Source organism: Ustilaginoidea virens, chromosome 6 (assembly GCF_000687475.1).
Source record: "Ustilaginoidea virens chromosome 6, complete sequence".
NCBI lineage: Eukaryota > Fungi > Ascomycota > Sordariomycetes > Hypocreales > Clavicipitaceae > Ustilaginoidea > Ustilaginoidea virens.
In genome coordinates this window covers 2,321,513-2,347,389 of record NC_057321.1, presented here as the reverse complement: position 1 = coordinate 2,347,389, position 25,877 = coordinate 2,321,513, and the positions used below count along the sequence as shown (strand labels likewise).

Genomic DNA, 25,877 nt, shown 5'->3' with positions numbered 1-25,877 from the left:
TTGCTAATACCAGCACTTTCGGCCTTCTACATACAGTCACCCGCTACACCGGTTATTTACAGCAGACCGATATAGGGCTTCCGGCCCGTACGGCAGGCTATTATAGGGCATCCGGCACACCGCTATAAGCCACTGGGCTTGGTTGGGTAGGCATTGGGTAGGATATTGGGCACGGTTGGGCAGACCGACTTTTCGTCGGGTTTTTCGCTATTTTTGCAGTTTTTCATTATTTTCAACCACTTTTTCAAGATGGTAGAAATATGCCCAAAATTCCCTCTTTCTAGCTAGAATAGTCACCAACAATTAGAATCAGATTTCCCTAACATCTTTGCTCTGGTCAACCTCGTGTGTGCGTTTTTAATCTTTAACCAGCTTGTTTTATTCTGCAACGCCTTGTACGCCACTGTCGGTACTTAGTATACTTTCCAACAGTGTTCTGAGTCACCATTTTGCAACAAAAGTATTACAGAGCTTTATACAGAGCCTACAGGTCAGATATGGTAAAACGCCTGTTGAATTCCACTATGATGGTGGAAATGAAATCAACAAAATGCTTAGTAATTAGCTTATCGAACAGGGTATAACTTTTAACACATCTTGCCCCTATATTCATGAACAAAACGGCCTAGCTAAGCGCTCCATTAGGGTTATAGCTAATAGGCTACGTGCTACTATGGCCTGGTCAAGGCTACCATCTAACCTCTGGTCTGCTGTAATTACTGGCGTTATTATGCTAGTAAATATAACAGCTGTTACTAACAGACCTTCTAGCCCCTATCAAAAGCTACTAAAGGATTATGACCATATTACGCCGGAGCACTACCCTGATCTTATTAACCTTAGGGCTATTAGAGCAGCTATTAAAGTGCTTATACCACACGAAAAGCGTGTAAAAAGCCGCAAATTAGCGCCCCATACCGAGCCTGGTAGGCTCCTTACCACTTTAGGTAATAATACTTACCTAGTCTACCTTCTAAAGAAGAAGGTTATTACTAAAACAACTTTTATTACCTTTATTCATCAAAATGAAGGTATAGGCCCTATTTCTAATGGCCTAGAAGGAGACTTTCACAGAGGGCAAAATACAGGTTTAGAAGGGGTATCTAGCAGAGAACCTGCTATTTTACTGGATGACCTTAAAAGCATCTCGGACCCTACTAACCTTACTAACATTACTAATACTAATGTTATACCGGATGACCTAGAAAGCATACCGGACCCTACTAATTTTATTAGCGTTACTAATGCTACCTTAGATAACCGTCCTATATTACAGTCCCCGGCTACTGCAAAGGATGACCTTATAGATATCCTTACTAGCCTTACTCCTGCCGACCTTACTGGCCCTGCTGGCCCTGCTGGCCCTATTATACCTACTAGCCCTACCGACCCTACTAGCCCTACCGACTTATTCCCTAATCAGGATTTATACCACCTGATATGGGATTCCTGCTATACAGCTAAGCGTAAGCTAGCTAAAAAGGCCCCTAATGGTACGCCTAATAGCTGGAAGGATGTGCTACGATGCCCTAAAAAAGAAAAAGACCTTTGGATAAAGGCACTATTTAAGGAATTCGAGCAGCTTTTAGATACTAAAGTTTTCCAGTTTATTCCTAAGTCTAGCGTTCCTATTGATAGGAAAATTATACGCAATAGGCCTGTTTTTCGGGTTAAAAAGGATGCTAATAATCAGCCTATAAAATATAAGGCTAGATTAGTTGTCAAGGGCTTTATGCAAGTCGAAGGAAAGGACTTTCAGCATACCTATGCTTCTACCTCTATCCCACCCACTTGGAGGGTTATACTAGCTTTAGCTGCTAGCAATAACTGGGAGATAGAGCAAATCGACTTTATAGGCGCCTTCCTAAATAGCGAACTTTCTGAGACCATTTATATAGATATCCCTAACGGATTCCTTGAATTTACAGAGAGCTTATTACTAACTGATAGCAAGCTTTGGTCTAATATATAGCGCCAACGGCTACTAACCTTGCTTAAAGAAGCTGGATTCGACCCTTCTGTTAAGCAAGCTATCTTGCTAAAGAAGGCCCTATACGGGCTAAAACAAGCACCCCGCGAATGGCAATACCGGCTAAAAGACCTGATTTCTAGTGAAGGTTTTTTACCTTTAGCTTCTGATGCTGCCGTCTTTTATAATAAGCAAACCAGCACCTTTATCGTCACCTATATTGACGATTGCCTATTAGTTGGTCCAAATATAACTTATATTAACCAGCTAAAAAGGAAATTTCATAAGGTCTATGCTATAGAAGACCGCGGTCCGGCTTCCTTTTTCCTAGGCGTACAAATTATACGAAATAGGAAGGAAGGTTTATTGTGGCTACACCAAGCCCAATTTATAGCAGAGGTCTTAGCTAAATTCGGCTTACAGGATACTAAACCTCAGCTTATTCCACTTCAACCAGGGATTCTAAATGAATCTAGTGGAAAAGACCTTAGCCCTACTAATTAGAGCCTTTATCAGAGCCTTACTGGCACTATAATGTGGCTTATGATGATGACTAGGCCCGACCTAGCATTTCCTACCCAATACCTCTCCCGGTTTATATCCAAGGCAACTAATGTACATCTAAATATTGCGAAAGGCAGCTTTAGCTACCTTAAAGGCACTGAGAACCTAGCTATTTGCTTTAGTACTACTAAAAGCAATCAACAGCCTATTATAACCGCTTATTCTGATAGCGACTTTACTGGCTGTAAAGAAACCTCTAAATCCACTGGAGGCTTCTTGACTACTATTAATAGTGGTCCTATTAGCTGGCGTTCTAAGCGAGCCTCTTTAGTAGTGCTATCTACTTTAGAAGCTGAATCTAATGCATTACTTGAGACTATCCGTAAGGTACAGTGGCTTTCTAACCTTTGTAAAGAGCTGGAAATTGATATTTTACGCCCTATACCGCTATATTGCGATAACCAGGGCTCCATTTCAAATTCTAACGACCCTAATCAGCATGCTCGCACTAAGTATACACTATTAAAATTCCGGTATATTAGGGAGCAAGCCCAGCTAGGCTTAGTGAAAATTACCTACTTACCTACTAATAGTATGCCTGCTGACGGCCTTACTAAGCCACTGCCGGGCCCTAAATTTACTAGGTTCCGCGAGTTACTAGGTCTTAGGGCATGCTAACTTATACTAACTTATATTAACTTACTAAGGTTTTTCCTATGTTTTTCCTTAGCACTTTTATTGCATTTTCTTTCACTATCCTTTATACGACGATTAGCTTGCTATTACAGTAGCTAATCAGAGGGGGTGTTAAAATCCTATAGTAGCCTACTAGGCTGCTGGCCTTATGCCCTACTGGCCTACTAACCTTCTGGCCCTTATACCGCCTCTTGGACTTATGATAGTATTTCCTTAGGCCTTTGCCTTTTACCTTAAGGATTTTCAGTGGATTATTTACTGTATATCAAGTAAGGTAGGCCTTATTGAAAAGGTGTGGCATTGCTAAATTAGCGTGGTTGCCTACTAGCGTGGTGGCGGCCTACTAGCGTGGTGTGGCATTGCTAAATTAGCGTGGTGGCCTACTAGCGTGGTGGCTAGTCCACTAGTGTGGTGGTTAGTCACTAGCGTGGTGGCTAGTTACTAGTGCGGTGACTAATTACTAGTGCGGTGTTTAGAGTGGTTGGAAAGGTCGGATATAGCGGGGTTGCTGACGTATCATAGCGAGCATTACGGGGAGCCCTCTTACTGGCTTCCCTAGATGCCTGGGCCCACCCCTCCTTCGTGTATATATAGGATAGCTTTCCCCCTTCTTTCTAGATAGTAGAAGGGTAGCACAATCGAGTCTGTTAATGCACTACATGCCTCTTAACTTCCACCTTCCCTGCGTTTCTGGTTATCTTATATTTGCCTTGCCTTTACACTTGCCCTGCTTTATAGCACTTGTATAGTCTTAGGACTTGGTGAAAAATCTAGTATTTATACTAAGATTAGTTCACAGGTCGCAGACAGTCTTGTGCCATCTAGCTAGCTAGTAAGGCTCTGCTTTTATAGTGACCTTGAGAATTGCAATACATCCTATACAACTAGATTAAGGCAGTAAAAAAGGGGAGGGCTATTATAGAGCCCGCCTATCCTAAGACAGATACACAGAAAGTATATACTACTATCTTAACCCCTGAATTTCGGGCTTTAAATAATTAATAGTATCGTACTTTCGCTGCCGAGCAGGTAGCCCCCCGCGCCCCACGTTTAGCATTCAGGCTACAAGATGCCTTTAGTATGGTTTCTACTATATCTACAGTATTAACGCCCTCCCGGCGCTAGGCTAAGTTCATTATAAATCTCGCCCCTATACTAAATATTATAAGGGAAACGCAAATAGAAGCTTAGGAATATTATGCTAGGATAGAGCAGTACTAAATTAAAGCTTAATATCCCTAGCTGCCCCCGCCCCTATTTTATCCCGCCCTCCCCGCATATTACGCAAAAGGGGAACTATCGTACGACTAAGGCAGCTAATACTATATAAAGGCTCCGCCGCCGCCAGCGTAAGATTATCTATCGTAACCCCCGTAATAGTAGGTAGAACCCGCTCTACAGCCCCCTATACCCTCGCTATCTTTATCGCAGCTACCGCTATAAATGCCGTATTGCCTGGCCCTATCTCATTAAAGGGTCTTATCATCTCTTAATATGCCCCCGCCATATTCGCCTTACGGTAGCCTATAGACTCTATTATATTATAAACATATAAGGAACTATCCCCATCTAATATATAGTTTATATACGCGCCCTACCCCGCGAGGACCCTTACTACTATTAGCCTATATACTATTGTAGGGATAAAAGGAGGCTTAAAGAGATAGAGAGTAGCCCTAGGAGGAGGCATATTAGGGGTAAGCCTATATCAGCCCTAGTTTAGTTTATTATATTTTTTTTTTTAAAGTATTTTTATTATTTTATATTTTGCTTATAGTAGTAGGCATTTAGCATCGTTTATTAGTCTAATAGACCCTATTTCGAGACCTAGCTAGGCCTATTATAAGTCCTAATATCCCCCTATTTAGCCTCGAATATTTCTCATATAATAGTATCATTAAAGTTTTCTAGGGGTTCCTATATCGGTAAATCATATCCTTTCTACTTTATAAGTATATTATATTTCTATCTTTAACCCTATATATTCTTCGCTATAAATATCTCCTTAACCTTATACTCCTTATATAGGTTCATAGAGTCTTAAGGGAAAATAAATAAAAGCCTAAATTATATATCGGTTATTACCTAATTAGGTAATAGATTAAAAGCAGCTTATTCGACTAAATTAATATAAAAAACCAGATAGATACCTTATAGGATATTAAGTTAGATATTAAGCGGTAATAAGACGGTAATAATAGTATATTTAGTAGAGACCTAATCGAGCTTCTTATATAGGCGGTTCATTTTAATATTCCAGAGGTTTAACTATATCTAATTACTAACCTAGAAGCGCTCGGCCGGGCATTATAAATAGTTAGTAGTATTTTACTATCGTTATTATATAAAGGTAATAGCAGCCTAAGCTAATTCTTATCCCTCTTTAAGGTTACTAAGAAAGAGGGCTATATACCCCTTCAGGGTAATTAAACTTAAGGTTACCTCTAAAGGTAGGGCGATAATCAAAATATTAAATCTATTAAGCAGTTAGTTTAAGCTAAACCCGGTAATAAATAATATCTAGTTATTTAATATAAGTTAATATGCCGCGAAATAGTATAGCTAATCGTACTAATTAAAAGAAACTATAATACAGAGGACCGCCTATACCTTTTAGTTTATTCGCTTTATACCGCTATCGGTTTAGGGGTGGTATACTATTAATAGAAATTACTCGGTCCTAACTAATTTATATAGCATAGACTAAAATTAGCCTATCTAATCTAAACCTCGATCGCTAATAATCTCCTTAGGGAAGCCATAAAAGCGCTATTAGCACTATTAGAAGCATTCTATATAGTCTTCTACTTTTATTAAGTATATAGCCTTAAGCTAGATATACTTCGATAAGCGATCTATAATAACTATAAAGAATCGCGGGTCGGAGGCATTATAGGCAGGAAGGTCGGTTATAAAATTAACTGATATCTATAACTAAAAGCGGTCTGCAATTAGTAGCGGTTATAATAACCCCTAGCGTAATTAGCGGCTCTTATACACCCCACGGCATTAGTAATTCCGAATATATCTTACTACCTTAGACGATATATTATTAAAGTGATAATCCTATTGCAATAGTTAGAAGGTAGTGTTTTTCCCTAGGTGGCCTATAATAGGCGAGTTATAGCAGTATTAGATTACTATAGTGGTTAAGGGCTTAAATGATAGAAGCTATACCTATACCCGGTAAAAAAGCACGCTATATGCATTTAGGGTATAATCGGTAATTTATTCTTATATCGCCGCCTCTACTAAAAATTATTATTCTTTATTTCCAATTACTATCTATCAGGCCTAATATATACTATCTTCGGATATTACTTAGTCCTAAATAGCTTAAAGGTAAGAATCGGCGAAAATATATAGACTATAAGGTAGGGTAGTCTATAGGGCTAAAGTCGGTATTATCTTGCCTTCTATCTTATTTATATCAAGTGCTAAAATAGATAGTAGTTTTAGGATCTAGCCGATTTATAGCTCCGCCCTATTTACCTTTTATTCCTATTAAGAAAGCGTATTAAGGTATTAGGCTTATAACCCTAGCCTATACTGAAGATAAAAGTTAAAAAGCGCTAAAGTCTTAGCCTATTAGGCTTATCGCTTAGATATTTCCTATAGTCAGGCGAAATACTCTAGGTTTTTATAGTCGGTAAAGATAGTAAAGGGGGAGGCTACTAAGTAAAATTCTACTAACTACGCCTTAAGGCAAGAGATAATAGCGAGGAGTTCCTTATCGTATATAGTATAATTCTATTTTATATTCGATAAGTAAGCAGAATAATATATAATAGGATAAAATACGCTATCCTCCCTAATTTATAATAGATAGCCGCTAAAGGCTATACTAGAACTATCTACCTTAAGGACCGTCTCTTTATTAGGATCCTATTAGGCGAGAACCGAAGATAATATAAAATATTACTTAAGCGCTTAGAATGCCGCCTCTTCTTTATCTAGCTATTAGAATAAGACCCCTTTTTTTATTAACCTAACTAAAGGGTCGATAAAGTAAGAAAAATTTAGGATAAAATTATAATAGAAGTTAGTAAAACCGAGGAAACTATAAACGCCTTTTAATTTCGTAAGTACTTCCTAATTCTAAATAGCCTTAATCTTTTCAGGGTCTAGATAGATTTCCTTTCTAGCTATTACAATATATCCTAGGTACCAGACCTCCTTTACTACAAAGTCATACTTATTAAGATCTAAATTTAAGCCGGCCTTTTATAATCGTTAAAAGACTTCCTTAACGCGCCCTATATAGTCCGCCTTTATTCCCCTAGTATAGATTAAAATATTATTAAAATAAATAGTTATAAAGTCTCTTAATATATTCCCTAAAGCCCTATTAATATATTTTTAGAAAATCATAAGGGCCCTAATCAGGCTAAATAGTATAATAAGCCATTCAAATAGTCTAAATCGTATATAGAATACAATTAAATATTTATCGCCCTCTATAATATATATCTTATAGAACGCTATATATATATTAACCTTAGTAAACCATTTCGCCTAGGATAAGGATCGTAAGGTCTCCTTAATCAAAAGGAGGGGGTATCGGTTTTAAACTATAACCTTATTAAGGGCCTAGTAGTCGATATAAAAACGCCACCCGCTATTCCCTTTTCTAGCTAATAAGACTAATGCCACTACTAATAAAGAGCTCGCATGGATCTATCCTTTATCTATTAGGTTAATTACTTATTTTCGAACCTTAAGTAACTAGTCTTATAGTATATTATATAATAGGCCCTAAGGTAAGTCTAGCTAGCTCCTATCCGCAGTCTTTTTAAGCTAGATATAATAGTCTAATATACCTTAGTATAGAGGGAGACTAGAAGCCTTCTCCTTATTAAAGAGGTCGGCGAATTCCTATAATTCCATTAAAAGTATTTATAGCTCCTGCGATCGTAGGGCAGAGTCTTAATAAGGTGGCAGTATAACGCAAAGGATATATATTATCTCCTATAAGCTTATTGCAATAAAGGAAGTCAACTAATCCCTAGAGTATTTCGCCTATTTTAGTATACTATAGAAGACTAAGCTAAAGATATTTACCGTAATTAGACCCTATTGCCTTTTCGTCGATTCCTTAACGATAAAACTACTTACTAATCCGATTTTCAATTAGTATTACTTCGCCTATAGTATAATATTATAGTACTCTATCTAAGGCATCCTAAGGATAATATCGCGGGTAAGGCCTAGGATAATATAAAGTATAACTATAGACGGCTATCTATTAATATTAATCGCTATATAGACGATATAGGTAATAAAGGAATATATTACCTTATATTCTCTTAAACGGCTTTAAATATCTATTGCCGTTCTAATTTCCCTACGTTATAGCAAATAGATAGGTTAAAGGCCTAACCATTATACTATCTTTTCGCTTATAGCGCTATAGTAGTTATATCCCGAGTCGATTAAGGTATTAATAAAGGTATAGGATTTATATAAGATTAGTACTAAAAAGGGGTATCTATTTATTTATTCTGCAATCTCCTTTAATTCCTTCTATAATTAAGCCGGGGTCTATATATATATTTTAAGCCCTCTAATGAGACTAAATTTAAAGGCTATTCTTTTTCCTAATCTTTATTATTATTTTCGACCTTTATAACTTATAAATTAAGCGAAGCCACCTTAGCTACATTAGGTCGGATTGCCAGCAATAGGTAGCATATAAATATCTAATAATTGGGAGAGCTATACTAAAGATAAAGACCTTTCTTCCTATAATCTTTATACTATTCTTTAGAGACTTATATCGCCCTAAGCGTATACTAATTACCCTTTGAGTCTAGCTTATTAACACCCGATATTTATATATCGCCTTTAAAATCCTAGGCGTATATCGATCGGGAATAGGTCGAACCCATATAATAATTAATAGTTAAGCTAATCTTAATATCAATAGCAATTTATCGGTAATAGTCTACTACCGAATAATAATCGTAATAGGAGACCCTAAGGCTAATAATCTTATCAGCTATACGAGCGTTAAGTGCTAATTAGAGGTATTTAAGCTTAACTTCCTTAAGCCAACCGAGACCGCTAATAAGTGTAAGTTTTTCCTTAAATCGCATAAAGAAGGCGGCAAAAGGTTCTTTAAGGCCTTAGCGTAAGGAGTACTTAAGCTTAGTAATAGCGCGATCCTATTAGTATAGGTCCTTAAAGAGATATTAAAGGTATTTAAAGAACTTTATTATATTATAATCGCAAGCTATACTATTCTTAAAAAAGGCTGTGACCTATAATTAGACTATAGACGAAAAATTCTAGAAGATAAATATCTATTAGGTCTTCTCGTCCCTAATAAATTCCTTATCGACCTTAAGCTTATATTGTATAAAGGTCCGCCAGGCTGTAAATATAGCCTTTTTGCTATTAAAGGGGTCCCCTATTAGGATCGGCTTGCGTTTTAGCTAGGTATCCTAAGCTATAAGGAGGGGGGCGTTCTATTATACGACTAGGGCCAGTTAGGTAGCATTTTAAGAGCTATTTAACTAGTTCGTAAAGAGGGTCTGCAGTAAGGCGGCAATAGTAGCGAGGTATTACATATTAGTCTGCATTTACGCCTCTATCTATTGTAACCCTAATGCGAGCTGCTCTACTTAGGTATATATATTACATCGAGAGCATCATAGTCTCGGGTTATCTATACCTATTTCTCTAGGTATACTCATCTCGATATCTTATATAGCCTGCATTATCGGCTCTATAATATAGGGTTATAATAGCAAGGCTGAGAGAGTCTATTTAAATGTAAAGGACTGGCCCTAGGGCTATTGCGAATAGGCGTCAAATAAATATATTAAATAGACTAAGGAGGAAAGGAAGAGGACCCGAATAGGGGCCTCTAAGTAGTCTATTTATGCCCGTACGTAGTATGGGCCGAGTCCTTAGCGAGCCCTTGTGACCCCGTGCCGATACTCCTTAGGCTAGTCGCAGGCGCAGCCCGAGTCCTAGCCACATTGTGGCGCGGGCGTAGCCCGAGCCCGTGACAAAAGCCTTTATTAAAGGCTGCTACCGCCCCTAGGAATATTACCAGTATAGCTTTAGCTTTAGCTTTAAAAGAACCATCGTCAGAATTAATACCCTATAAATACTATAAGCAACTATATATCAAAAAGAAGGGACCGTATTATAAAAGCTATTAGGCTTTTATTCTTTCTTTAGCGCCTAATAAATTCCACTTAAGGATTTAGAAGGAAACCAAAAAGGCCGCGATAGTAAAGATAAAGTAGGAAAGTAAAGAAATATAAGCTGCATTTAAAGCCTTCTAAGATATATATAATAACGACGATAATAATAATAAAAATAACTTAACTAAATCGAAAAAAAAAAAAGGAGAAGCAGGCCTTTACCGCAGAGGGTATTTCTATTAAGTCCTTTTCTAATAAGTCTCCCGCTTTATAGGAGTATATTATCGTAGATACTAATATAACGGCATATATATTTAACGACGAAAAGTAGTTTTTATATATTAATAAGGCTATCGATTAGTACATTCGAGGTGTATTAAGCACTATTAGGGTCTAAGGTATTAAAACCGTTCAAATCGTGCTAGAAGATAAATAAATTATTACCTTTGCTAATATTCTATACATTCTAAGGATATTCGTTAATATTCTTTCTAAATTATTAATAAAAAAGAAAGGATTATATTAGAATATTAAGACGGATAGAATTTACCTTAGGAAAGGAAGAATATAAAAAAATATCTTTTAGATCTACCGAATTAAAGAGAAACCTTACATTCTATATTAGGTAAGCGGAAATAATATACCTATAAACGAATTTCTTATAAGGGCTTAGAATTTCAGAGAAGAAAAGCCTTAATATACCTATTTAGCTTAAAGAGATAGTTACTAGCTGAAGATTTTAATAAAAACACCTTATACTATATAGTATGCCCGATTTAGGCACCTAGGAAGGGATCTAATAGATTACATCTTTAAGGATATATTAAATATACCTCCTAAGCAGGCAAAACCGGATTATAAGGTTTATAGCAGTATAAAAATTACACAGTAGATTTCACGATGCCCACAAGAGGCATTAATGCCTTAGGAACCCTTTAAGGTCGTATCTTTTAACCTTTTTGTATAATCACCTACTTTCAATAATAATAAATATATCGCGTTATTCACCTGCCGATTCACAGGAATAAAGTTAATATTCATAATACCTAGGAAATTAGACCTTCCGGGTTATTAGCTAACCTTCAAGCATTAGGTTCTACGCCTATATAATATAAAAATCGCAATAGTTATCTCTAATAACAAAATAGCGCTCTAGATATTATAAAATCGGGAAGAAGTTAAGCAGAAAGGCATTATGCTTCGGTTATTAAGCCCTAGTTACTAATATCAAAATGGTTATACTAAACATTCTAGGGGGGTATTAAAGACGAAGATATCGCTTTTAAGCATTTAAATAGGATTTCCTAAGGAATTATAGCCTATTATAGCAGAAGTAGTAGTTTACCTATTAAATCGTATGCTTAGGAAGTCAAGAAGACCTTACAATAGTTAGAAATTACTATTCTAAATCCTTTAACTTTAGCTTTAATAGAATCGGCCTGCCTAAAGATATCTACCGGAAGATATATACCCTTAAATTCACCACCTTTACGCTTATAGATATAAGGCCTACGTAATAATAAGGGATAGGATATTACATACCGGTCTAAAGCTTAATTAGAGGGCTTATATCGGCTATTTAGTAGGATATATCTCTACTACCTAATACCTGATTTAGGTACCTTTATTAAAGAGAAGCTATTAGTTTAACTCGAGCTATATTATATTTAATAAGACGATCTTCTATAAGGATAAGGATTAGTTGCCGATACTAGCTAAATAGAGGGAGGACCTTAATACCTTCATCAATAATATTAAGGAAACCCCTATCGTTAATAACTTTAAGCTTATTATGTTAGGGAATCTAATTAAGAACCCCTTTACTAATAAAATTACCCCTAAATAGGATATAGATAAGGCTATCGATTAGGGTATTATGCTAATTAATACAATTAAAGCTATTAATAATACCCCTTAACCTACCGCTATTAACTTAAAGGTTATAGATTACCCCAAAGAGTCGATCGCTTAAGCATTACTTCTATTACCGCTATTTTCGTATAAGCTAGATGATTAAACTAAGCTAATACCTCCCCTCGATAATATATTCTATATTAGGGTTGATAATATTAAAAGGAAGGATTATAAGGTCTTTACGGCAGCTATAATAAAGCCGTTAGCTATAATAGAAGCCCCTTATATCACAAATATGCCTAAAGAGCCAGCGATATAAAAAGAGCTTTAAAAGCATCCTAAGCGCAAGGAATTTATTACTACCGCCAAGGAAGAATATAGTAAAGTCACCAATAAGGAGATTAGGTATATTATTTATTAGAATAATTCATCTATAGACCCTAAGATTAAGCCATTAGACCTAAAATGGGTATTCGCCTACAAATAAGACTAAAATAGCTTCCTTACCGGTTATAAGGCCCGATTATATATTCATAGTAATTAATAACCTTTCGACCTTTATAATACTTAGGCTGCTGCGCTCGCAGTATATACTTTTCGCCTCTTAATAGCCCTAACGTATTACTTTGACCTAGATATACACTAATACGACTTTATTATAGCCTTCCTAAATACGCTATTTAATAAGACTATCTATTATAAACAGCCTAATGGATTTTACGATAGTTATTCGTATATTAAGCTATTATATGCCCTCTATAGGCTTTAAAGGTCGCTATTATTATAGTTTAAAGAGCTATTACGATTCCTAATAGAAAGGGGCTTTATATAGGTCTGCGAGGACCCCTATATCTTTATTAACGATACCTTTATCGTATTCTTCTACGTAGATAACCTAATCATCCTATATTATAAATTATAGGCAGAGGCATTTAAATTATTTCATACTGCGCTAATAGGCGCTTTTAAGATTAAAAACCTCAGCAAGCTATATTAGTTCCTAGCTATTAAGGTTATTCGCGACCATATAGAAGGGAAGCTATAGCTTACCTAGAGGGCATACTTTAATAAGCTCGCGATTAAATATAACCTTACCTCTTTTAACGGAAAGGAACCCCCTAAGCACCTATTAAACGCCGCAAGACTTAAGAAGTATAATAGAACGGCTAAACCTAATAATACCCAGCGATACCAGTCAATAGTAGGATCATTAGTATATCCGATTATAATTACTAGGCCTAAACTAGGCTATATTGGATCGCAGCTTTCCCGCTTCCTTTAAAATCCTAGTCTAGACCATTTGCGCGCGGTAAGAAAGGCCCTTAACTATAGCTATACGTGGAAGAATACTACTATTAAATTTAATGCCGATAACCCGGAAATACAGGCATATTTAGATGCATCCTTTGCTAATAATATTACATCCCGATGCAACTCATAAGGATACATAATTAAGCTATTTAGTAGCCCGATTGTATATAAAGCTGGTTAATAGGATATAGTAACAATATCATCTACAGAGGCTAAATTACTAGCGATTTCATATACCGCGAAAGAGGTTATTGCGTTCCGCAGGCTCTATAAGGAAGTTAGGCTTCATTTGGTATAGGATATCCCTACTATTTAGTGCGATAATATCTAGACTATTCGCCTATTAAAAGAAGAGTTTTTCAAACTCGTAACCCAGTTCTATCATATTAATATTCATTATCACTAATTACAGTAGGAAATCCAGAAAGGCTCTATTGATATTATATAGGTTTCTATAGGTAATATAATCGCTAATAGTTTTACCAAGCCCCTAATAGGCTAGAAATTCAAAACCTTCCGCCGTTAGCTAGGGCTAATAGTATTAAAAGGCTCCCGCGATACTAGGCAATCTTACAATATTCGTTATAATATTAAGGAAATGCCTTATAATAAGGATGCTTATTAAATAGATTAAGAAATACGTTTCAGCAGCCGCATATATTTTCCTATGCGGACCTGAATTTTGTGGTTTATTATTATTTTCTATTATCTTTTACATTCCTCACAACGATATATGCGAATAGGGGCATTTTTACCCCTAAGGGTTATTTTTAATAATAGCGCCTCCACCGCTCTTCTTGCTACAGTATAATAACTTCTATAGTTCTATTTACTATCTTATTTTCTATAGGAATTAGCTATATAGCAGGATATGCTCGATAAAGCATATCCTAGGGGGGTGTATCGGCGGGGATACCGGTGGATCATCATATATATCGGGAATATCCGGATACAAATGTAGCACATGTAACCGAGGGAACAGTAGCCCCTTAGGGTTACCCCCGTGCCCACTATAAATAGCTGGTGACCTGAGTACTGTTGAGACAGGTCAGGTCAACCCTTTACAAGATACCGCTTTCTCTCCCTGCTTCCTGACACCATCTGATTACGCTGCGGAATCGGTGGAGGACGGCAACCCTTGTCAGGGTTGGCGGCATGATGGACCACCGACTCGCGCACGGAGCGGGCTCGAGATGAGATTGGTTAGAGTTGCATGCAGACTGGGGCGCCGCCCGTGGATCGCAAGTGGGGAAAACACGCTGATGTTCACTCCAGCGTGCATTTGATGATGACGTGTGTCTTATATTGAGTTTTGGTTTGAAGCCAGCCCGGGTCCAGTTCCAGGTAGCTAGCTGTGCCTTGCTCCTGCGGCATCTCTGGTGCTGAATGTGGAGGCTGTTGGCTCTGCAAGGGATGATGCATGGTGGACAGCGAAACGGCAGATGTGTGAAACACGGCAGAAAACAGCGCAATGTCTAACGAATTTACCGGTAGAAAAGGCGCCGTTACATGTCTACCAAGGTCAAAGGTATCAAAGGCATCACTGCATACACGCTCCGGATTCAACGGCAGTAAAGGCACCGTTGCATGTCTACCAAGTTCAAAGGAATCCAAGGCACCACTGCACACTTGGCTTCCGAGTTCACCGGCAGCAAAGAAACCCCGTCGCTATCGTTCCCGAACTGGTCCGTTCGGTCGATCCCTGCTCCTGCTACCCCTGGGCATCGGGTTGCTTTGCGCAGGGGCTCACGGCGGCAGTTCGCACATGGCACGAGAATCTCCGCGAATCCGGCTCGACCCGCGCAGCAGCTCATGGATGGCGCTAGTGAATGCCGACATGGACCCTGTCCAGCCTAGGGAGCAGACGATCGGCAGTTGGCACCAGCGAAAGCGCGTCTCAAAGAAATTGCCAGCAACACGGCTGAGCCAACTCGCCAGCCTCGTCGGCGCGGCAAACCTCTCCTGGCACTCTCATCATCTTTGGCGATGGGCGCCACAGTTCTCTCTGCAGAGGAGAAGCGCTCGTATCCAAGGCGGTGGACTGCTGCTCTCGGCGCCATCGCGGAGTCGGCGTTTGAAGCTGCCGCTACAATGATGACAACATAGCAAGCACCAAGCACCGTCGCTCCTTGCCCATCCGTGTTGCAGAGGCCTGAAAGGTGAAGCCAGCCAAGGAGGTCGACTGCCTGGCGCCCGCGCCAGCTGCACAACCCGCATACTCGTCACAGCCGTGAAACTAGCTTGGCGGCGCCGGCCCTTTACGAATAGAGGCAACGGCACTGCTGGCCAGGTTTCAAAACGAGGCACCATTTCTCCGGCTGGGCATGCACGCATAACCTTCTGCCCAAGAAATGCGCGGAAACAAGTTGAGCCCCTCTTGACGGAGCTCTCATGGCTCCAACAAGGTGCGGTGCAGCTTCGTCTTCCCGAGCCAGGCCCCGCAGACGACGTGCCGGATTATAAAAGCCTCGCTGAATCTCGCACCGGTCGATGGCTTTCGAGTCCATCCGCTCAACAATCCTCATCTGGAAGAATAAAAGCCTTGCCGAGCCTCTTTTTCTCTCTCCCAACAACACCCCCCCTCCGTCGAGATGAAGACCTGCGCCGCTGCTCTCAGCATCCTGTCTGGCCTTGCCATGGCAGCTCCTGCCGTCCGGGCCCGCGACGGCGTCTGCCAGTCATTCATCTACAGCAGCCCGCAGTGCTGCTCGACCGCCAACGGCGGATTTCTCTCCTGCCAGACGTGTTGGTTGCGCGAACCCTCTGCAACCCGTCGTGTGCGTGTGTCCTTGAGGCTAACGGGTAGACGCAGCTACATCGGCCGCGGATATCCAGAGTTTCAAGAAGAGCTGCGACGGAAAGGGCCAAGCCCAGTGCTGCACCATCTTTGCGCCGAGCCAGAAGTTCTTTTGCGTCGCGCCTGGCAGCGAGTAGGGAGAGGGCGCCTTGTCCGTGTCGGGTTATGCGTTGGGCATGTTGATTCGGGACGGGATGGTCTGGACAGGTATTGCAGCGTCTTGGATGGGAGGACACGTGGGCTCGGCAGCGTAGCGTTTGTGCGCAGTAAACACGCATTCCATGTTGTCTGTGGCCTCAAGTCTTGGGTTCGCCCTGTTGAGTCGTTGTCGGCGGTAGATGGTGGTCAAGATTGCTGATGCAGGTTCTCGCCAGCTGATCGCAGCTGATCCGTCCGCACCCCACCAGCAGCAGGCTGGGACCCACCGTTCTGCCGCCCACCCCGCTCACCGCCCGAACCCAAAATCATCAACCACTACGACCAGTTGACCAGCCCCCACTCCCCGCAGCCTCTTGCCGATGCGATCGATGCCTTTTGGCTCCGACCAAGCGTAGCATTTTGTTTTCAGTGTAAAAAGGGAAAAGGCCCCGTGGGCTTGACTCCTCTCATCGGCAGGCGGGGTCCCCCAGTCCACACACGTCGTGTCTGGTACGTAGGACACCGCGTCCGGAGGGGGTTCATGTTTTTTCCGCAGTGGTCTGTCCGTTCGCTGGCAAACGCCGTCGGTTGTTTGGCCCGCAACGGCTGGTGCTGATTGGCCGGTGCTGATTGGCCGGTGCGGACGTGGGGCCCACGGTCCCGCAACACGACCTCGATGGTTAGTTTCCGCGTCGGAACATTTACTTGAAACCCGTTGCATCCATCTCATCCAGCCATCCATCCATCCATCTCATCCATCCCATCCATCCATCCATCATCTATCCATCTTGTCCAAGCTTCACTACGGAGTACAATCCCTTGTCTTGTTCCCTTCAACCCCCGCCAACGTCCTCCTCCTCCCGCCATGTCCGCGCCCTCGTCGCTCATCGACCCCTCCGTCTTCGCCCACCTCGACGCCCAGATCGAGCAGGAGGCCCAGGTGCGCGAGTCGCTCGCGCAGACGGTGCAGAAGCTCGACCGGGCCGTCGCCACGGCGCAGGGCCTCCTGGCGCGCGTGCACTCGACCCCGCGCCCCCGCTGTACGCCCGCCTCCTTGGACACACAACCCCCCGGGCGGCTCGCAAGGGCTCCATGACGGTCCTCTTCCCGAAGCGCTCGAATGCTGACATTGCCCGCGGTGCAGATCCGTCCTTGGTGCAGCAGGTCGAGCAGGCGGTCGCGGAGCAAGTCGTCGCTGTAGGGCAGCTCAGCAGCGTGGCTTCCGCGCACCCGTACTACAAGTCAGTCTGGTCTCCGGTCCGGTCCGGTCCGGTCTGGTCGACGGGTGCCCCCCCCAACTCGCGAGAGCAACGCGAAAACCAATGAAATAAAGCCATGCGTCGAACGAACAGACGACCGAAGCAGAAAAACGCGGCAGCACGACGGGTCCTGACAAAAAATCGTCCCAGGTACAACGGCAAGTGGGCGCGCAGCGTGCAAAGCGCCATGGCGACAACCCTCCTCTGCGCCTGGCTAGGCGGCTTCGGCGCCCACGGCGACGCCCAGCTCGGCAGGCTGCTCACCCTCGAGCAAGTCGGGGCCATCTTCTCCGGTGCGCGCTTCCCCGCTTTTCGCCCGTCCGCCTGGTTGTCCCCCCCGGCTCTGCTGACCCTTGACCACTTGACGCTCTTTTTTTTATTTCACTTTTTTGGGCGCGATTGCAAAAAGTGCCGACGAACCTCAAGGACCGCGACGCCTTTCACTTCGCCGTCGAGGAGTATCTGCTCGCGCTGGCGGACCTGACGCCCGAGCTGGCCCGGCTGGCGGCGAACGCGGTCACCCTGGGCGACTTTGAGCTGCCCATGACGATTAGCGCGTTCGTCAAGGACGTGTTTGCGGGCTTCCAGCTGCTCAACTTGAAGAACGACCTGCTGCGGAGGCGCGCGGATGCGGTCAAGTACGACGTCAAGAGGGTCGAGGACGTGGTGTACGATCTGAGCTTGCGGGGGCTGGTGGCTCGGCCGGCGGGGGGCGACGACGCGGACATGAGGGCTGGGGAGTGAGCGGCGCGCAGGTATGGGTGAGGGGCATCGCGGGGCATGGCTGCCGAGCACGTGGCTGCCGAGCGGGATAAAAGGGGCGTGAAGCAAGAGTGGTTGTATGTATGGATGATGAATCACCGAGCGGTATAAAAGGGGTGTAAAGCAAGAGTGGTGGTATGTATGGATCATGATCTATCGCCGAGAGGGAAAAGGGTCGTGAAGCAAGAGTGGTGGTATGTGTGGATCATGACGAATCACCGAGCGGGACAAAACGGGTGTAAAGCAAGAGTGGCATGTATCATCATGATGAATCACCGAGCAGGGAAAAGGGGCGTGAAGCAAGCGTGTCGGCTGCAAGACGCAACAAAGCGTGGCGGTAAGAAGAGACACCACGACCCGGCCACTCTTGTTCCGCAGAGCACCGCCAACCACACGATGCAAAAGAAGAAACAAAAAAATCAAAGGCTTGGCTCTGGCTCGAGCCCCGAGACTGCGTTGCTAGCGTACACGATCCCCCCCCGGTTCCACCAGTCGCCCCCGTCTCCCCCCTTCACCCATTCCCGTTCCCGTTCCCGTTCCCACTGTACAGATGCTCCGAGGATAAGAATGCCATGCCGTTCCGCAGCGATGTGAGTCTTCCGACAAATGCATGCAACCGGTTGATGCACATGAGACGTCGTGATTGCTTCCACAACAATGAAAAGGGCAGGGCGGGAGGAAAGAAAGCAGCATCCGCCAAAACGCCAGATGCTCAGTGTACGAGTTGCTCTTCACCCTCTCAATGTCCATTTAAATCGCCCCTTGAGGGAAATAAAGAAGATACATTAGAAAAAAAAAGATGGGCGGGTGGCAGGGGATGAAATTCCACTTCACCCCATCGATGGCCTTTTAATCACACCCTCACAGGGCGGCAAAAAAAAAAAAAAACCAGTCGATAAAAAGGGGGAAAAAAGGAATTTCCTCTTCACCCTATCGATGTCCCTTGAATCACCCTCGCAGGGGAAAAAAAAGGAAACACTAGAAAAAGAAAAAAAAGAAGAAGGAAAAGGGCCGGCCTCAGTCGTGCCGAAATGTACACTTCTCGCCGCGCGCGCATTTGCCCTGCTGCCAAAATGTACAGGCTTTAGTTCCAATCAGGGCCTTGTTGGCGGGCTTGTGCGGCGCCAGGGTTGCCTTCTTCTTGCGGCCGTCTTTGCCCTCTCTGTCTCTCGACTCGGCGCGATCCCAGTCGGCGTCTCGATCGTGGGATTGCGAGGCTGGCGGGGGAGGCGGGGGTGGTGCAGGAGGCTGGCCCTGGGCTTGTTGGCCTTGCGCCATTTGCGTCAGCAGCAGGAGCTGCTGGTATGACGCGTCGTTGGGGTTAAGGCTAAGCAGTGGGTTGGTGCCTCCGGGATGAGAGAGCGTTTGCTGCTGCGGTGCCGGCTGGCTTGGTTGGTTGATGGCAGCCAAAATAGACTGATATTGGCTATCCAGCAGCTGACCATGAAGGCCCCCTGACGGCGAGGCCTGGGCTTGCGGGCCCTGACCTCCGGTCATTTGCTGCAAAAGCGACAAGTACGGCGCATAAGACTCCTGCTGCTGCTGCTGCTGCTGCTGCTGCTGCTGCTGCTGCTGCTGATAGTGCGCGTTCCAGTCTTGCTGAGACTGACCAGACGCCTGGTTGGTAGCTGCTGCCACCATCCTCAAGGCGTTGGCCTCTGCTTCGGCCCGGGCACGCTCCTCTTCCAGCTTGCGTTGTTTTGCAGCCGCTTCTTTGTTATATCCCAGCCACCACTCGCGCACCTGCTCCTCGTCGTGCTGTATCCATTCGGGAGGCGCTGTCGCCGGATACGGCTTGCCCGCCAGACTTCGGGCTACCGTTTCAATGTGATTGCCAATCATTCCGAGGCTTGCGTCCCCGTATTGGTAGGGACGGCCGGGATCCTCCTTGGTCGGATTGGGGTCATGCCACGTCTTGGCCTTGTCCCATTGCAGACAGGCGTACACTTGCTCCTCGGCAAAGGGCCCCGCTGCAAACGGAAAGTTGTGCGATATCCGTGCCAAAGCATGCGTCCATGTCGATGCATAGGAAGACTGCTGGTTCGAGTTCAGGTTGCCCGGCGATGCCTTGAGACGACCAAAGATCGAGTCCAGCTTGTTCGAGGGGTGGTTCTTGCTCTCGACTCTTTTGATGGCCGACGTCATTGCCTCTTCCCTACCCATGCTCTGTTCCTCCCTCCACCGGACTTGGAGTTCCTTGAACTTGGCATCGTCGCTCGGGATATAGCCTGATTTGGGCCTTGATGGACCAGAGGATAGCTCCGGCAGGGGGGACTTTGGCGTGGGGGGTATGTCTTCGACATCGGCATAGATCGCCATGAGCTCCCGCTGCTCGCGTTCGGTCATGAGCTTCTGCTCCTGCGTGGAAAAGGTGACATTTCCCCCTCGGGTCACGTAGTTCTTGTCTCTGGTGTCGCCGGGGAGATGCGAAAAGTCTGTGGCAGTCGGGCTGACCCAAGGTTGGTACGGAATGTCGTCGTCTTCGTCGTCATCATCCACGCCAGCGCGCTGTTTCAGAACCATGCCTTCGGATCTGTCGTCCGCGGCATCGCGAAGCATGTTGACATCACGACCTCGATCCTCTTCGTCGTCTTTCTGGAAAATCTTGACCTCGACAAGTTCTTCTTCAGGCTTCCAGCTGACGCGCAACTTTCGTCTTGCTTCTTTACGCAAGCGCTTAGCTCTCTGTTCCGATGTTTCCGAGCTGTCAAAGGCCTTGGACTCCTTCGAAACCGCCGCCGATGTCTCCGGCTTCTTGGAATTTATAGAATCAAGTAATGAAGCGATTCCAGAAAGCACGCCGCCGCCGCCGCCGCCGCTGCTGCTGCTGCTGGATTGCATCGTCGTTTGCCGTGATTGAGACGCTTTAGACTCGACCTTGGGTTCCACAGGTGTGCTATCGGGCTTGGCCGGTGGTTTCTTAGCCATCTCCGCTTTGCTGCGATCATCAGCCGGTGTGCTGGGGTTCTCAGCTCCTGTGGGCTCGGACTTGACCACGCTTTTTGCGACAGGCCGAGACTTCCCCGGCAATACGGAAGACAACCCTGCTTTGGCAGCAACCGTCTTGGTTGTGGAATGCGCGGAAGCCTTTGGCTGAGCAAGCTTCTTGCTGAGCGCGCCTGCCCCCGCCTCGACGGCTATCTTCTTCACGGTTCGAGTATCCGTATCATCATCCCGACCCCGTTTCGCGGATGCGCCTTCTGTGTTGGACCTGACTCCAGCCCTCGCACGGCTTGCTGCTGATGTGCCGGTATACCCTGTCGCTGTTTCAGGCTCATTCGCCTTTTGGAACCTTTTGATCTTGATCGAAATCTCCCGCACTAATTCTTTAACCTCATCGTCGCCTTTGTCCCCAAATCGCCTGCGGACAGTGTCAAAGTTGGTCGTCTCGACAATCTTCTTGGTCATGCGGAAGTGCGTGAAAAGCTCCAACACAGTTTTTGGAAGGTTTCCGGAAAAGTCGTTGGCTTTGATGCAGGAGATTAAGGAGTTGACGAGGCTGAGGATCAGCTTTTGGTGTCCTCCCAGGTTGTCCAGGACGGCATCATCCGCGTGCTCAACGACTGCGTCTAATGCGCGGTAAAAAGCCTCCTTCTTCTGTTCAGCCTCTGCCTTCTTCGTGGCAATAGTGGCTTCTTGTTGCTTGTCTTTGACGGCCTGGTCCAATTCGAGCTTGCTGCGGTTCATGTCAGTCCGCAATTTGATAAGAAGGTCCCCGGCTTGCTGGACGCATCCGGCAATGAGAGAGCTCGTTCGTGCTGTAGCTTGATCAATATGAACGAATCCGATGGCGTCCCAAACAACTGCTTCGACAGGGTCGGTTGGTCGGGTCGCTGGTCGAATCTGGCAGTACGCAAGTCAACATAAAAGTTTGCCATGTTTTCTGGGTACTCGAGCAAAAGAACTCACAGTTTTAGTTCGCCCGTCCTCGAGCGATTTCTTCTTCTTTTCCGCCTTGTTTTTGGAGACCTCATCAGACTTGAGTTGTTCCTTGAAAGCATCTGTCCCTGCTGTTAGAATCGTGGCATCTTGATTCCGGTGAAGTATGGTGTAAGCACTCACGAGGGTATTCGGTATATTTTGGCTGTCGCTTGCCCAGAACCTTCATCGACCGATCGTAGTCTTCCAATAACAATTTTGCTTCGGCCCGTCTTTCATCTAGACCGACCTTGTCCACAGAGGGTCGATACTGAGCGGCGAAACGGCCTTGAACTTCGCATGGCAATGGGTATACTAGTGTAGTGACTACTGGTCGCCCACTGCGAGGTGGCAGAGCAACCAACGGCGTCAGTTTGTCATAACTTTTGGGTGCTGCAAAGATACATGGTTAGCTAGCTCTATTTCGTCAGCCTAGCAGCTCAAAAAAGGTTTCTTCCTACCTGGAAGCTTTGCGAGACCCTCTAGAACCAGGTGCGGAAATCCCTTGATCGACGGAAATCTCGCCTGCGCTGCCCTGTTACGTTTTCCAAAATTGGACACCAACTTGGCCTCTTCAGCATTCGGGACTGGGATGGGTAAAGCGTCGATCTCTTCCGAGCTTTTCGCCGACGACGGTTCGGCCAATAGATCGGGAATTACCAAGATATTGTCGAGAACGGGGGCCTCGACGGGGTTTTTCGCGGCGCGCTTTCTTTTTTTGGGCGCTGAAGAGTCCGCAGGTGGGGATATCGGCGTTTGCCCAGAGGCTGTGCCGGCTTCGGTGGGAACGGAAGTCGCAGGTTGCCGGGTCGTTACCGCTTCGAAAGTATGAGGATGCGACTGGCCTGGTTGAGAGTGGGCCGCAGGTTTCTGCGATGAGTAGTTTGAGACGCCCAAGGATTCATGCTCAGCTTGCGGCGCATGTTGGTGAGACGATGGGTGATGTCGGTGCTGGTGCGGCGACTGGTAGGCCAGGTGTGCGTTCGGATCTCGACTGAAGTGGTTCGACTGCCCATTGAGATTTTGGACAAAGTTTTGCCCATGCGGGAACGGCTGTGAGCGTTGCACTGGAGGAGAGTGCTGGGGCTGTCGAGGGAAAGACGGGTCTCGTTGGAAACCACTTTGCAGGCCGTTAAAGTGCTGGACTTGGGTCGAGTCATGCTGACCAGTGGACAGTAACTGGGTCGAATCATATTGAGGGACCGATGCATTGAACGAGTGTTCGTTGTGATTAGGAAATTGGTATTCATGGTGCTGCGGAAAGCCCTGGACGCGGGCATGAGGATGGCCTTGGACTTGATTCATGCCCATTGTCCCCTTTTGTTGCTGGCTGTACATGTCGGCCTGCAAATCACCGAATGCGGGATCAATTACATCGTCGTCTGCTTGAGAGAACTGGTGATTTAGGCCCAGTGTGTCGTGGCCTCCGTGGAATTCAAGCCCGTCGCCACTTGAAGCGTGATGTAAGCCTCCTCGCAGGAAGGCGTCATTTCGGTGAGAAGGGTTGAAGAAGTTTTGCGAGTGAGCGTCTTGGTGAGCCGCAACGTGTGGGAAGGAAGAAGCCTGGTCGGTCACAGGGTGCGGCCAGGTCTGACTGGGATCGAAATGATCATCCTGAGCTCCGTATGCGAAGCCATTCTGCCACGAGTTGGGCCCTCCTGCGCCGTTCTGGCCCGGTGCGGGCCAGGACTGCATCTTACGTAAAGAGTCAGCGGTCGCCCAAACATGCACTATTCATGAACGACAGCACCCCAGGATAATCTAAAGCTAGCAAGGCGAAGTTAGCGAACTCCACCACATGCGGTGAGCACGCGTCGAGTCGGGCCACAACAAGGGGAGTTGAGGTGTAAGGATTTGTGGTTGACAGATGGTCACGGACACGGAGAGGCTTTGTGTGATGGGTGTGATGGATGGATGGGGCGTGGCTGGTGGTTGGATGGGAAGGACGTGAGGAGTGGAGGGGGGATGCCAATCAGAACAGAACAGGGTTACGTCAGAAGGAAGTACTTACTCCACGAATTGATGCGAAGAAAAACCTTGAGGGGCAGGACCAGGTGTTAACGGCTGAAAGTCGGCTGGGGGACCCACTGTGGGTGCTTAGGCCAGCTCACTGCACGAGCAGCAAGCGCAGGGATTTTCTCCCCGGGGGAAGGGGAAGAATTGAGGCGATCGGCAGAGCTGCGAATGGGCGAGTGTGTCTGTGAGGGCCGTGGGGTCTAATCTAAAATGAAGACGCGACTGTTAGCACCATCTATGATTTTTTCCTTGAAGGCAAATATGTGGACTGATGGTGGGCGAAAAGTGAAAGTCTGCCACGTATGGAGTGAGTACAGCAGAAGGATTCCACGGGTTCCGATGCCGAGTTCCTTCAAGGCACGGGCAGGGACGCTGTATGTATGGTATGGTACATAATGGTATGGTATGGTCTGGTGCAAGCGCAAACAGCCCCAGGGCCGAAATGAGTGAGGACCAGCACATGCATGCTGGAGGCCAGGCGTGAGCGGCCAGAAAGTCAGTGCTGGTCTGTTGTACCAGACTGCACGTACCAGTGACCAGTGCCTCTGGTGCAGCTTGCAAAAGAAGGCACTGACTGACTGGGTGGGGGAAACAACCAGACAGCATCAGAAGTCGACGCAGCATCAAGGGCCAAGTCCCGTCTCGATGTGCCTTGCACAAGATGAGATGTCTTGTATGCTTTGCTTCATGTTGCTTTGTATGGCTTTGTATGGCTTTGTATGGCTTTGTATGGCTTTGTATGACGTGCCAGTCTGCTTTTTTGGCCTCAGTGGCTACGCCGCCCCGAAGCGTCAATTAAGGCAGCGTCTGGTCTGGTCTGGTCTGGTCTGGTCTGGTCTGGTTCATTTGTCGAGAGGGTGACAAACTGATTAGCGCTAGGCAACAGCACAGGATTGTGGTCCCTCGCGCTGAAAGCCCACTGTAGTGCAGGGCCGCTCCGTTTCTGCAGAGTCCAGTGCAGTCTGCAACCACAAGTGCGCCCACCAAAACTCATTGCCCTATGTGATCAAGTTGATGTCTGGTCCTCTCGTCTCCTTACCATCACCAGTCACATCTTCAAGCTGCGACCTGGCAAACAGGGTTGGCTCAAGGCACGTGATACGTGCCAATGTCATGGCCATTTTGCCTCCACAAACGGGCGGCAGAGGGAGTTGATGCTGCAGCCTGCTGCCGTTGCAGAAGCTGTTGCAACGACCGACTCCGTCCGTCCCCTAGATGTAGATGCTGTTCGATGCGGATGCGCAGTCTTCCATTCGCCATTCGCGAAATAGGATGTGATGAAGACCAAATTTTAGTGGCAATTGCAGTTCATTGATGCAAACGCCGGATCACGAGGTACAGTCGACGCCACGGCCAGTACTGGCAACCGACTCGGGGGGGGGAGGGGAGGGAGGAGGGGGGTTAATTGGTTGGGCATGAAGGGGTAAGGTGGCAGACTCTCTCTCATGATCTGAAAAGGAGAGTCTGCCATGTTTGGGGGGGTAAGGGGGAAGGGGGCC

At 45.4% G+C, this 25,877-nt stretch overlaps 4 protein-coding genes across 4 annotated transcripts; 2 read left to right on the top strand and 2 right to left on the bottom strand.

The window, feature by feature from the left end:
- Positions 1-15,234: 15,234 nt before the first annotated feature.
- On the bottom strand, positions 15,235-15,548 carry UV8b_07557 (uncharacterized protein; the record flags this gene model as incomplete). Its single annotated transcript, XM_043145054.1, has 2 exons — positions 15,235-15,341; positions 15,446-15,548. The coding sequence occupies 2 exons, from the start codon at positions 15,546-15,548 to the stop codon at positions 15,235-15,237; spliced, it is 210 nt and encodes a 69-aa protein (XP_043000989.1).
- A 531-nt stretch (positions 15,549-16,079) lies between these two features.
- On the top strand, positions 16,080-16,422 carry UV8b_07556 (uncharacterized protein; the record flags this gene model as incomplete). Its single annotated transcript, XM_043145053.1, has 2 exons — positions 16,080-16,233; positions 16,301-16,422. 2 exons carry the CDS (start codon positions 16,080-16,082, stop codon positions 16,420-16,422), a joined length of 276 nt encoding a protein of 91 aa, XP_043000988.1.
- An 866-nt stretch (positions 16,423-17,288) lies between these two features.
- On the top strand, positions 17,289-18,426 carry UV8b_07555 (uncharacterized protein; the record flags this gene model as incomplete). The annotated part of the gene is made up of 4 exons (XM_043145052.1): positions 17,289-17,463; positions 17,568-17,664; positions 17,833-17,975; positions 18,092-18,426. 4 exons carry the CDS (start codon positions 17,289-17,291, stop codon positions 18,424-18,426), a joined length of 750 nt encoding a protein of 249 aa, XP_043000987.1.
- A 1,035-nt stretch (positions 18,427-19,461) lies between these two features.
- UV8b_07554 (uncharacterized protein) lies at positions 19,462-24,057 on the bottom strand (the record flags this gene model as incomplete). The annotated part of the gene is made up of 4 exons (XM_043145051.1): positions 19,462-22,287; positions 22,354-22,445; positions 22,507-22,755; positions 22,824-24,057. The coding sequence occupies 4 exons, from the start codon at positions 24,055-24,057 to the stop codon at positions 19,462-19,464; spliced, it is 4,401 nt and encodes a 1,466-aa protein (XP_043000986.1).
- Positions 24,058-25,877: the final 1,820 nt, after the last annotated feature.